This window comes from Mus musculus, chromosome 8, assembly GCF_000001635.26.
Source record: "Mus musculus strain C57BL/6J chromosome 8, GRCm38.p6 C57BL/6J".
Classification (NCBI taxonomy): domain Eukaryota; kingdom Metazoa; phylum Chordata; class Mammalia; order Rodentia; family Muridae; genus Mus; species Mus musculus.
In genome coordinates this window covers 119690261-119704238 of record NC_000074.6, presented here as the reverse complement: position 1 = coordinate 119704238, position 13978 = coordinate 119690261, and the positions used below count along the sequence as shown (strand labels likewise).

At 50.8% G+C, this 13978-nt stretch overlaps 1 protein-coding gene across 1 annotated transcript in view; it reads right to left on the bottom strand.

Annotated features, from left to right (window-relative positions):
• Nucleotides 1-4230, bottom strand: part of Atp2c2 (ATPase, Ca++ transporting, type 2C, member 2) — a 57710-nt gene extending 53480 nt beyond the window's left edge. Inside the window, exon 1 of the mRNA NM_026922.1 lies at nt 3982-4230. Coding sequence (NP_081198.1) covers nt 3982-4074 — 93 coding nt within the window. The 5' untranslated portion in view covers nt 4075-4230. The remainder of the gene's footprint in view (nt 1-3981) is intronic.
• Nucleotides 4231-13978: the final 9748 nt, after the last annotated feature.

Sequence of the window (13978 nt, the reverse complement as noted above, 5' to 3'; positions counted from 1 at the left end):
AGATCCCTGTGTATCGGTGAGTTCTATTCTGATGGGTGTGAGTCAGCCTCAGGCTAAGAATATGTATAAATTCTGTGATATATAGCATATATACATACATATATGTGGTCTATACATTTCATTTCTTTATGTACCATGGACATCTTCTCATTTGGCTCCAGCTCCAGCAACTGTTGTATGCTGGGTTTGGCTGAGGACAATGCCCGCTCTCACTGCTGATTTCTTTAAATGACATGATTCATATCAAAAAGGCTACACACATATGCACATATGAGCACACATACATACATACACATGCATGCACATGCATGTGCACACACATACAGCTGCTCAGTATATACTAACATATATACATATATGTTATATACATAGATATGTGTGTATATATATACACACACACATACTACATATATGTGTGTGTGTGTTATAGAACCCAGGGTCTTGCACATGCTAGACAAGGGTTAGGTCATTGTTATTTATTTATTTATTTTGTTTTTCGAGACAGGGTTTCTCTGTGTAGTCTTAGCTGTCCTGGAACTCACACTGTAGACCAGGCTGGCCTCGAACTCAGAAATCCACCTGCCTCTACCTCCCAAGTGCTGGGATTAAAGGCGTGTGCCACCACTGCCTGTTTTTATTTTTAACTAGTATTTATTTTTTTAATGTATATGGGTGTGTGTCTGTGACCTCATGTATGCAGTGTTCCTATACGTTGGAAGAGCACATAGATCCCCTAGAACTGGAATTACAGATGGCTAAGAGCTGCCATGTGGGTCTGGGAATCGAACCTGGGTCCTCTGGAAGAGCAACCAGTACTTTAACAGAGAAGCCATTTCTCCAGCCTGAGCGTCCGGTCTTGAACATACAAATCTGTGATTGTTTTCTTTACTAAGTCTCTGAAGTCTGGCACGTTTATGAATGTGTGAACTACTGCCAAGTCCTGATTTAAAACCAGTCAAAGGTCCCCATGACTGTAAATAGAAAGGACAGATTCTTTCTGCCGAGGCTCGTGGGGTCCCCCGTGTAGCCTGACCTTCTTAGACCAGCCCCTGTATGTCCCTCCTCCTGTCTGGCACTCTGCCAGGCTCACCCATCTTTCTACTCCTGTTAATCTCAGATTCTGCTCTCTCTCCAAACTCTACACTCCACAGTCAAGGTCAACTGTGACCTGCTTCCACCCACCCGGATGGATGCCTAAGAGCAGAGAGTGTGAGCATTGTCCTCAGCCCAAGCCATCACAGGACAGTTGCTGGTGCCTGGGTCGAATGACACGGTGCCCACTACACATGCCATCTCAGATCTGGAGAGCCCAGAAGGGTGACAAGGTCAATAGTCAGGATAGCAGGACAGGTGGGAGTCGCACCCACCTCGGGAGCAACCTCGAGGGCAGAGCCAAGATCCCTGGAGCTGGCACCCAGCCTTCTCAGGAGCAGGAATTTCTAGTCTTGTGTTCTCCCACTGTGCAGGACATCAGAGAGAGCTTTGTCCAGCATCAAAACCAAAGAGTCTTGCAGACACCTGTCCATTCGTCACTCTGGAAACACAGGAAAAGGGAGCTACCTCACCAGCTGGGTGCTGAACCTCAAATCTGTTTGACCCCTGTAACTTGGGGATTTCCCCATCTCTCTCTCTCAGCCCCTTCTAGGCTCCTTGGCTTTCTTCCTCTGCACATCTGAATCAATAAGATCATTGATGAGGCATCTCTTCCTCTTTCACCTGTCACTCTCCTCCCCTCCCCACGAACTAATTTGTGAATACTGCGTGTTGTATTATCCTCTTCGCTGCCCAAGATTGTCCAATCAATACTCGGCAAGAACCAAATGATGCCTGTTGGAACCTTGGCACTCGTCTCCGTGCCAAAGCTGTCGTAAAGTTCATCTGGAGGCCAAAGGCCTCGGAGGGGACCCAGCCAGTCTCAGGACAGCTGCGCGTGCTGTGAAACCAACCAGCACCTAGGACACAGCACAGACCAAATGATCGTAAAGCCAAGTCACGACGGTTGCAGAAGCGATCCCAGAGTGAATTGGGTTCCTCCCCCAAAGCCTCGTGGGGGCCACAGCGATCCAGCCCCAGCAGGATGCAGTGTCTCCCCAGCCTTCTTTCTTCATCTCATTCCTGGAGACTGGCTTTTAGTGTGGTTGCTTGGTTTCTTGTGGTACTGAGGATGGAAGCCAGGGATGTATGCATTGATCCACCGTTGAGTTCCACTCTCCCCAGACCCTGACTGTGCACCCTTATTGCATGCCTCGTGTTTGTAAGGCCAGCTTTGGAGACAGTACACCACGCAGCTGGCCTTTTTCTGAAGACTGCCCATATCTCTGACCTCCCCATAAGTCTGCTCTACTGGTCATCACAGCCCAAGGCTCCCTCACTTTCAGTGTGCTACAGAGTGTATGGCCAGGTGGGAAATACACCTGCAGACAGGTTGCCTTTGAACAGCTTGGGGGACCTTTGAACAGCTCAGGGGAATGAAGTCCACCTGGCTCAGAGCATCTCCAGGTGGACTTCACCAAGCCCACACCTGCACACTTTTAGAATCTCTCTCTCTAATGACAACTGGCTACACATCAGGAGCCCCTAGCCTTGCCCAAAACATCAAAAGACAGAGGCAAAAAAAAAAGGTGGGGGGGGGAAGGACAGAAAAAGGTGGAAGGAAGCTGTCAGTGTCAACAAATACAATTCCAACTCCTTCTAACCACACAGTACAAACCGTGTAAGGACACACTTGGCATTAGCAAAGGATTATGGTACACCACTAACACATGAGGTGGCAGAGAAACACGGATAGTTTTGGGTCCTGCGGTTCACAGCCCTAAGACCAGAATTCTTACATCAACACCAACGCGGACACATACAATAACCTTTGTAAACAAATGTATAGTTATCTAAAAACCACACCATCAAGTGTTTTGACCATGGCATTCCTTGGGAGAAAATAAAATTGAAATATTACAAAACATCTTCTGTTGTTACAAATTTAACCTAGACCCTCTTCCCCCTCGGCAAGACAAGACTCCCTGGCTAGGTGGCCTGAGAACTCCATGCCCTTAAAGAGCACAGGTCTCAGCTCCCCATGGACAAGCATGGAGTTCTGGGTGTGCTGTGAGTTTCCACTCTCAGCCTTTACAAAGCTGGCAGGGGTGGGGAGCTGTGCTGGCTGGACCCCAACGGCACCATCAGAGTCACAGAAACAACGTTATGGCTGTTGGTCCTGTAGAGAAACTTCTTGCACTGAAGCTCTGTAAGGTTAGCCCAGAAGCTACCTTAAGGTTCAAAGACATTATACCATTCAGAGTGGGGTTCTGGTTTGCTTTTTAAGAAAGGGTTTCTCTGTGTAGCTCTGGCTGGACTGAAACTCACTATACAGATTAGACTGGTCTCTATCTCAAAGATCTATCTGTCCCTGCCTCCCAAGTGCTGGGATAAGAGGCATGTGCTACCATGCGTTGGCTCAGAGCAGCTTTTTAAAAACCACATTGATGTGGAGGAAAGCCCTCTACAGGAGCCCTACTAAACAGCTTCAAATTTCAATTTTCACTCTTAAACTTGAGCGGGATTTTGTGTGGCTTTTTTGTTTGTTTGTTTTTGTTTTGGGTCCACATCCCTTTCAATCCCGGCAGCCTTTCTGTAAAAGTTCACGCAGCTGTCTCTCTGGGTAGAGGAGTTTAAACTCCCCTGAATCGGAGAAAACGAAGTTAACTTCTGGCTAGGTGGCCTGCTAACTCCATGCCCTTAAAGAGCACCGGCCTTAGTTTCTCGGTCCCAAAATGGGCTGGCCTAACCAAGTTAATTGCTGAGTTCTGCGCCTTGAGCCTGGTGGAGCTGCTTACTTCGAAGCTAGGTTCTTTTCAGAGTCAACTGAGGTGCTGAGAAGAATCTCAGAGTCCAGTGATCCACGGGTTCCCAGGGGTCAGATACAGAGTCCCAGGGGACAAATGTGGGATCTAATTCCACGCTTCATACCAAATCGCCCAGACTCACCAGGGTCTCCACCTCGTCCCTCTCCAGCGCCTTGTACCGGTGGTTCTGGCCCAAGAAGGCCAGTTTCTGCAGAAACTTGAGGCGTCTCCCCATGGTGAACTGGTGTCCAGGCTGCTCCACAGCCGGCCGTGGGGCTGGTCGCAGTCCCTGCCCGCGTCCCTGGGGCCCTAGCGAGGCCGCGGCTGCTGCGCGCCCAGGCTTCCCGGGCGGCCAGGTTGCCGGGGAGCTGTCTACCTGGTCCCCAGGTGAGCTCCGCCCCTGGGCAGGGCCCAGCAGCTCCGCCCTCTGCACGCCTGGCCCGCCCCGCTGGCGCCAGGACCCCAAACTCCAAGGGTCAGCCGCAGCGGCTCAGGAAGGATCAGGAAGCCTCTGTGTGGTCTCAGAGCTCTGATTCTTGTCCAAACCTGCCAGAGCATAAGAATCGCCTGAAAGGGAGAAAGTCCTGAGTTAAAAGCCTTACCTGGGATAGAGCAGCTCGGGGCCAGTCAAATCATCTGGCCTCTCTGAGCCACCTGGTCGCATCTGTAACTGAAATAAGAGCAGAAAGCTGAGACAGCCTTACCTACACCTATGTAGATGCGCCTTTGGGAGTACGGAAACTGGGGGTGCCACAGCCACTTGTGGAAGATATGTTTACCTGTAGAGCACACTCCTCTCTTTCTAATGATCAGAACAGCACCCCCTGTCCCAGGAAAACTGGGGATCCAGGAAAACAGTGTGATCCGGAAGGGCTCAGCACAGAGCGTGTTTGCATCGGCAGCACACTGGTACCCTGTAACGCGGAGAGGGGTGTCCTACACTTCGGGCTGCCCAGTGCGTGCTCTGGAAAGCTACAAGGAAAACCCTCTACGGGAGCCCTACTAAGCCGCTTCAATTTTCAATTTCACTCTTAAACTTGAGCGGGATTTTTTATGGCTTTTTAGGTGGACCAGGGTCCCTAGCTCCACGGAGCAGAGGTGGCCCTGGAGAAGGCTGGGTCATGCCCCATCCTGGGTTTACTTTTGACCTCTGGCAGTTGATCAACTGACTGCATATTTGTTTGTTCGACTAACCTGTCCCCTTTGCGCAAATAGTTACCACGTGCCTCACTGGCTCCCCCAGGCGGTGGCCACTGCCGTCCTAGTCAACCTGACTGGACGCTTTAGTGGGCTTCATGTCCCCCCTGCATCTTTCTCTCTTAACAAAGCCAAAGCACTTCCATCATCCTGCCGCCCATCCCCCACCACGATGCCTGCTCCCGCTGTGAGGCCCCTCCCCCAGCAGGAGACTTCACCCCGCCCCCCACCCAATCCTAAAAAAAAGGAGGGAAACTGGACTTCCTCAGCTTTGCAGTCCAGGCCACGTCCTTCCAGACATGTGTGACCTTGGGTGACTTTACCCTCCTCTCTCCACCTCAGTTTACTCCTCCGTGAGGTGAGTTGGCATCCCAGAGGAAAACAGCACCAGAGAGCTGGTTTGAGAGACTGCCTCCAAAGATGTGGACATGGCAGGAAGACAGGACCTGAGAGAGCAATAGGATGAACTGCCTACTGTGCGTGGAGGGCCTGCAGGGTAGACACTGAGAGAGTAGAGACCCACTGTGTGCAAGTGGGGGGAGCTTCAGGAGCAGAAATAGCTCTGAGTATAAGCCAGGTGTCCCCTTGTGGGCTGAGTATAAGCCCACTGGTGTCCCCTCATGGGCTGAGTCTCTGAGAGAAGGGTAAAAACATATTCTGTGGGCGCAGAAGAGAAACTTCCAGAACAAATGCCAGGACCTGCTTGCTGTTTTTGCTGGTGCGTGCTTGTGCAGAGAGAAGTCTCTGCCACTGCCTGGCACGGGCACCTGAGCTCTCAGGAGAGTCTGTGGTTCTTGTGGAGAACACGTGGGAACTTGGCTCCGTTTTCTCCTGGGTCTTCTGCAGTTTGCCTCCTGTGATTCTAAGAAAGGATGCTCTGGTGAGGAGGAGCCTCTCACCTTCCCGGGGCATTGTTGATGGCACCAGATTCCGGCTGCAGCAGCAACGGGCTGGTTAGCTAACACCTCCCCTGCGCAGCTCAGGCTCCTGGATTCCATCACCACAGCCGTGCTCCTGCTGGATGTGTGGAAGTTGGAATTTGTGGGCAGGCATGAGAATGAGCAGAATGTGAGAGGGGACACTGTGTGGTAGATGTCACGGGACACTCCCCCAAATGAAGCAGATCATGGAAAGATCAGCACGGCGACTGGAGGTGACTGGGTGGGCACACTCAGGCTTGGGAGACTAAGGTTTGCATTGTGATGAGAAAACGTAGCTGGCGGACACGCTTCTGCTAGATTTTTATTTCTGAACCCTGATCGCTGCCCTGCAGGCCACGTTCCCAGGCCTTCTCCATGCATAGCACTGTGAGCTGCGTGCGAAGTGTGCTGTTTGTAAGCTAACTCTAAGTTTGGACTTTCTGGTCCCGGGCTTTCTATTGGCAGCCATTTGATTGGACATGGAGAGAGGGGCTTTGACATTCCTTCCTTTCTGCCCCTCTGAGTCCACTCTCCCCACATTAGTGTGCCCTGCTGGCCTCTCCCCACCTCTCTCCTGCTTGATGCTGGCTTTTTGAGGCGAATACTCTCTGCCTTTCATCTTTACCTTGATCTGGAGTAAGCTGGGCTCCTGTGCAGATGTCCTCAGCATCTCTTCTTGTCTTGTCATCTGACATACCACAGTCACCCCTACAGACTCCAAGGGTGTTGATTCTTCCTTTGACAGGTTCTATTTCATGTCTTTCTTCATCTTGGAAGACTCTAGAACTCACTTTAAGGAATGTCCTCAGACAAAACAGCCACCCCACCTGGGAGCCCCTGGGGTGTGCAGTTTGGAGCTGGCCCTGACAGCTGAGCCAAGGGCGGGGCCTAGTCAGAAGCATGTAGCCTTTCTTGAAATGTCTGCTCTGGACACCTTGAGCAACCAGTGAGGTCACCCTGGTCAACTCCCTTCACTCTCTCCTTGAAAGTGGAGTCCTTTCATTCTCTGTGAATTCGCCCCCAAAGAATGCATCTTAAAAAGCAGGCTTCACACAGTCTCAAGGCACCTGCAATTTATTTGGTCATAAACTGCACTCCCAGGAGGTGTCCTTCTCAAAGAAGGCGCATTGCACACAGGTACCCTCTTTGAAGAGGAATTCTGGAGACACATTTTTAAGTGGTAGAAACAAGCAGGAAGTGACACATTCTTGTACAAACAGTTGCGTGTTAGCAACACACACAAAATAGTACAACCACGGGAGTAGGTGTGGTAGCACTGGAGAGTTAGAGGCCAGTCTTGAGCTACAGTGTGAGACCCTGATTCTTCCCTACTTCAGTTAACCTAGATAATCCCTCATAGAGAGGCCCAAAACTTTGTTTCCATGGTGACTGTAAACCCTAGCATATTAAACATCACATCAGAGGGTGGGTCCTTATCTGCAGTGAAGATCTTCATAGCTGCACTGTCTGTAAGCCTCCAGGAGTAAATTCAGCCCGGGTGACGGGGTCCTTGCTGTGATGTGTTCACTAGAGAAGGGCTTAAGCCAATAGAAAGTCTATTAGCTGGCTGATGGCTACCCAATGTAACATTGAGCCTTTCTCGGGGCGAGATTTTTTTTTCTTTAAAAAAAAAGAAAGATTTATTTATTATTATATGTAAGTACACTGTAGCTGTCTTCAGACACACCAGAAGAGGGTATCAGATCCCATTACAGATGGTTGTGAGCCACCATGTGGTTGCTGGAATTTGAACTCAGGACCTCCGGAAAAGCAGTCAGTGCTCTTAACTGCTGAGCCATCTCTCCAGCCCCTCGGGGTGAGATTTTAAGCACAAAAACCATGTTCTGGGTTGACATACAGTTAGCAAGAACAGTTAGCCAGAAATGGAACCACGGAAGCCCCAAAACAAAGTTAGCACATTTAGAGACTTTCCCAGAACTATGGACATTGATGGATTGGGCCTTTGTTTTAGGGTCGGCACACGGTGCTCTCTAGGTTCTGAATGGAGTTCCACCATGGCATCAGCTGTGCTAAGATCTCAGCCCCTGTAACAGTTCTGACTCCCGCACTGGGGATGTCATCAGAGTGACAGGACTGGTGATAGATGGGTGAGCGTCACTCAGAAGCTGAAGTGTCACCAAAGAGGGCCCGGGACCACCCAACCCTGGAAGGAGTGAGAAGGCTCCTGCCCCAGATCCTGCAGAGGGAGTGCAGTCCTGCCATGCCAGTCCTAGACTTCAGACTTTTGGATCTAAGAGAACAAATACTCGAGGTTTGGGGCCCTGAGGATAGGTGCTGTTCACTGTCACGGCCCAGAGCTGGGGACAAGCAGTAATGCCTTGAAGACAGTATTATATTAAAAGAGGTGACCCGGCACAGAAAAACAAACAGTGCATGTTCATGCACACACGCACACACACACACACACACACACATACACACGTCTGTGGGTGAGAGCCGAGGCCAGGGGTTCATGAGGAGGGGGAGCAGGGGTGTGGTGTGGAGAGCAGGAGAGTGCTTGTTGTGTCAAAGTGGAAGAGAGAGTAAGGTATGGGGGGGCAGGGGGGGCGGGGAGGTGGGGGAATCAACCTAAACCAAGTGTGTGTAGGAAACCCCATAATAAAATCTGTATACTCATGGGGGGGGGGCAGAAAGAGACAGAGACACACAGAGATAGAGACAGAGACAGAGAGACAGACCACACACACACACACACACACAGAGAGAGAGAGAGAGAGAGAGAGAGAGAGAGAGAGAGAGAGAGAGAGACTGGGACTCCAATGGGGCCAGGGCTGGAGAGGTGGCTCAGCAGTTAAGGGCACTTGTTCTTCCAGAGGACTCCGATCAGTTCCTGGCTCCCATATCAGGGAGCTCACGACTGCATGTAACTCCATCTCCTGGGACACCCTTTTCTGACCTCCACAGCCTTAGGCTTGTACACGATACACACGCACACATGCAGGCAAAGCTCTTATGCACATGGTATAAGATTAAGTAAATAAGTTTTTTTTTTTAAACAAAAACTAAATAAGCAGGATGCCTTGGGAGGGGTCCTTTGGTGAAAGTGGCCAGGAGGTGACGTGAAGGCATGGAACTGAGAGTAGGAAAGGGACTCTGGGGGACAGTAGGCTCCAAGGAGCAAAGCGTACAGCCAATGTCAGACACTTCCAATGCTCGCTCTCAAGTCATGGCCACTGGGCTCTCAGAGTCTTCTCCACAACTGTCCTGCTGTCACCTCCTGGTGACATCAATGGTCTTGCAGGGTTTTCATTCCACCAGACAGGACAAGCTCCAACCTGTGCCTGGGAACAGCAGCGACCCGGCGAAGGTGCCCCAGGATTCACTGCAGCCCAAGGGGTAAACACATACCTCAAATGCCTTGTGCCTCCCCCTCCTCCCCCAACCACAGGCATCTCTATTTGGTCACCAGGTCACAGCAACGGGTCATTTTCCCTGGGCCGTGGCAGGCCTGGGAATCCTTCTCTTACCATTCATAGAAGCCACTATAATTGTCCACACCTGACATACGACTGTTCCCTATGGACCGAAGGGTTTTCACAGGGAGAGAAGCCCAAGCTTGGCTAGGAGGACATCCAGAAACCTTCTAGAAGGTAGATATACAGACGGAGATCTCCAAGTCACAGGCCTTTGCTTCCCAAATTAACGTCATGGTGCAGTAGGAATTTGTGGTTCCGGATAAATGGCTCCCCCAGGCTGGAGAGATGGCTCAGAGGATTGTGCCTTTCTGTGGAACACTGAGGACTCAGATGTGGATCCCCACAGCTGAGGCCAAGCATGCCACAATAGCATGCATCTGTGGTCCCAGCACCCCTACAGAAAGATAGGATGCAGAAATAGGGGAAAGGGGAGCCCCTGGAAGCTTCTGGGTTAGCTTGCTTGCTCTGCACAGTGGTAAACAAAAGATCCTGTCTCAAACAGAGTCAAAGAGGAGGAGTGATACCCAGTATTATCTTTGACCTACACACACACTGGCACATATGCATCCCACTCACACACACAAAGATGAAGGAGGAGGAAGAAGGGGAGGAGGGGGAAAGAGGAGGAGGAGGAGGGAAAGAAGCAAAAGCAGTGTCCAGTGTGGTGAGCCAGCAAGTATATTGGAATCCTTTCCAGAAACATGGGGGCTCAAAGGCAGCTATGTCACCAACAATCCCACCCCAGCGTGGGTGATACACAGATGGAGTGTCCGTCCCCAGTCAGCACTCTTCTCCTGGCTTCTCTAGCATCTCCAAGAGGGTTACAGCTGGGGCTGTGACCTCAGCTGAGGATCTGATGCCCTCCCCCACCATTCTACCTGACCTGCTGAGGCTCTCAGGAGCCTGGGTGACCACAGCTGCTCCGAGTCTGACATAGCAGTGGCCACCTCCCTCACAGTGTTATACAGCAGGGGACTCCAGTCACAAGGGAAAGTGTTCCAGGAAGTCACTGGCTCATTTCGTCAAAAGCTATAGCTAGCAGGCATCAGGAAGAGATTGCAGAACATTCCAGAAGGAAGGTGACGGAAGATGCATCTCAACCAAATAACAGCGCATGGCTCTGGACTCAGAAAATGGTTCACCCTCTGTCACAGGGTGCATCATGGGGACAGGTAGGTGACAATGGACTTGCAACAATCTGGTCTCCCAGCTTTTATTGTACTCCAGTTATTTGTGTGAGAGAGAATTTGGGCATGCACACTGAAGCTTGTAGGAGGTAAAGAAGAGAGAAAGGAGGGAAGAAGCAAGAGGAAGGGAGAGAGGGGAAAAGGGGAGAGAGAGCAGAGTAGGGGGAGCCAATAGAGGGTACTTGTGGCCCGGAAGGTCAGTGCTGTGGAATTCCTCTTACATATTGTCCAGAGAGTGATGTGAAGTTTCAGCACAGTCACCGGGAACCCAGGCTAGAGACAGCATGGTGAGAATATCTACATGGTAAGGGGCCATTCTATTCTGAGGGAGGTAATAGTCACATACAGCCTTGTGAGTTACCCAGTGGCACGGAAACCACACGCTTGCCCTGTAGCCAGCCCATGTCCCCGGTTCTGATGTCACAGTTCAGCCATGTCAGACGTAAATGTCGAGGAAGCAGTTCCTGCCATTATTCGCCACGCCTGGGCATTCTCTCTGGAGACCTGGGGGCCATCTTGGCACCCCCTGGTAAGCCTACACTTATTCCAAAATAAACACATGGGAGAAATATCACGGGTCCCCATCCCTCCCTCTCAAGTTCCTCTGTGGCTCCTCCAGAATGCTTCTGCCCACATACCTGACCTAGAGCAGTGCCAACTGTCTGTCCCCTATGGCCTGTCATCCTCACGAGAGTCAGGCGGAACCTGCCTCTTCCCAAAGGCATCCGCAGCCTCTGGAAGAGTGTCTGGCACACAGTAGGTGCTTATGGTCTGTGGCTGGTCTTAATCCCAGCCTCTGGAAGAGTGTCTGGCACACAGTAGGTGCTTATGGTCTGTGGCTGGTCTTAATCCCAGCCTCTGGAAGAGTGTCTGGCACACAGTAGGTGCTTATGGTCTGTGGCTGGTCTTAATCCGCAGCCTCTGGAAGAGTGTCTGGCACACAGTAGGTGCTTATGGTCTGTGGCTGGTCTTAATCCCAGCCTCTGGAAGAGTGTCTGGCACACAGTAGGTGCTTATGGTCTGTGGCTGGTCTTAATCCGCAGCCTCTGGAAGAGTGTCTGGCACACAGTAGGTGCTTATGGTCTGTGGCTGGTCTTAATCCCAGCCTCTGGAAGAGTGTCTGGCACACAGTAGGTGCTTATGGTCTGTGGCTGGTCTTAATCCGCAGCCTCTGGAAGAGTGTCTGGCACACAGTAGGTGCTTATGGTCTGTGGCTGGTCTTAATATGCAGCCAAGGATGAAGTAGAACTTTTGACCATCTTGTCTCTACCTCCCAGCTGCTAGGATAACTGGTATTAACTAAGAAGCCAGTTTATGCCGTGCTGGGGATTGAACCCAGGGCTTTGAGCATGGTAGGGAAGTATCCTACCAATTCATCTACATACCCAGCCCCCACAGAAAGACTTTTGGTCCACAGTTTGGCCAGTGTAGGAAGAGTATGCACCAGCAGCCTGTTTAATCAATGACTTTGGGCGTCTGTCTACAGAGTGAAAGGAAGTGGGGAGGGGCTTGTGGCTGGATAGTGTCCCCAGCAGTGACCTGGAAGAACGGAACCCAGCTCTGTGCTTGGGTTCTGATCCTCACTCCACCTCTGGCACCCCACCATGTCCAGAGGGAACAAACGGTGAGGGCTCCACCCAGGCCTCCTAGGTCCCCTCTCTTCCAGGTTCCTGCTCCATTGTCTTATTTAGTCCCTTGGTGTTGGGGGCTCCCTTTCTTTCTTCCTTCCTTCCTTCCTTCCTTCCTTCCTTCCTTCCTTCCTTCCTTCCTTCCTTTCTTTCTTTCTTTCTTTCTTTCTTTCTTCCTTCCTTCCTTCCTTCCTTCCTTCCTTCCTTCCTTTCTTTCTTTTAAAGATTTATTTATTTTATGTCTATGAGTACACTGCTGCTGTCTTCAGACACACCAGAAGAGGGCATCGGATCCCATTATAGATGATTGTGAGCCACCATGTAGTTGCTGGGATTTGAACTCAGGACCTCTGGAAGAACAGTCTGTGCTCTTGACCTCTGAGCCATCTCTCCAACCCCCCGAGAGGTCCCTTTCTGACACTCTGTCCGCTAAGGAGAAGCTGTCCCCCCTCCCCCACTATGGCGGGGTGAGACTTTTCAGTGATGTGTCTCGCTTGGCATCATGCATGCTCCGGTATGTAACCCTTCACCTATGTTCTGCAAACATGCTGGTTTGTTTTCTGTTGCTATGAGAAGACACGGAACACCTTGGGGAAGGAGGGGCTTATTCGGCATATGTATTCTGGGTCAGAATTCATTGAAAAGCACCAAGGCAGAAACCCAAGCAAGGCAGGAACCTGGAGGCAGGAGCTGATGCAGAGGCCATGGAGAGGGGCTGCTCACTGGCTTGCCCCTCAGGATGCTTTCTTACAGAACCCAGGACCACTAGCCCAGGGGTGGCCTTGTCTCCGAGTGGGTTGGACCCTCCCCCATCGATCACTAATCAAGAAAGTGAACCCCTATTTTGTCTATAGGCCAACCTGATGAGTGCATTTGTTCATTTGAGACTCCTTTTCCCAGATAACTCTAGTTTGTGTCAAGCTGACAAAAACCAACCAACCAACCAACCAACCAAACAAACAAACAAAACCACTTTACCAGAACAGTAAATAAAAGCAACAAACTCATTGGTGGCCTTATTGCTTCAGCTGTCACACACACACACACACACACACACACACACACTTCTTAATCTTAAAAGATCAGGTCCATAATCCAACAGTTAGTAATTTGAAATATGTTAGTATAAAACCTTGCTGATTCGCAGAAAGGACATTCTGACTTCTCAGTGGCTGTCACTGGCAGGTGGCGGCTGATGGCATGCAGATGGGGAACAGGAATTACCAGGCTCAGCCGTGACTAGTGACATGAGATCTGTCACCCCGATCCTCTGCTCTCTCCAGTCTCTCAATCTGGCTAGGGCGGCACTCCTTCATCCAGTGGGCAGGGTGTCACCCGTCTCCACTCACCTGTTGAACCACTCTTGAGTGTGACCTGGCAAGAAACTGGAGTCTCTGTGAGCAGGAGAGACAGGTGTGGGGTGAGGAGGTGGCTGTGCCTGTCCCTAGCTATGAGACACAGACACAGGTGGCAGAGCCACCAGGGAGGGAGCTTCATTGCTAGCGCTGTGTGGCTCTGGCCTGCTAGACTTTCTCTCCCTGGTCTTGGGATCCAGGGCAGGAGACTCCTAGCATGCAGGCCCAAGGAGGTTCTGACAGACTTTTTTTTTTTTTAAGATTTATTTATTAATATATGTAAGTACACTGTAGCTGTCTTCAGACACTCCAGAAGAGGGAGTCAGATCTTGTTGCGGATGGTTGTGAGCCACCATGTGGTTGCAGGGATTTGAACTCTGGACCTTTGGAAAAGCAGTCGGGTGCTCTTACCCAC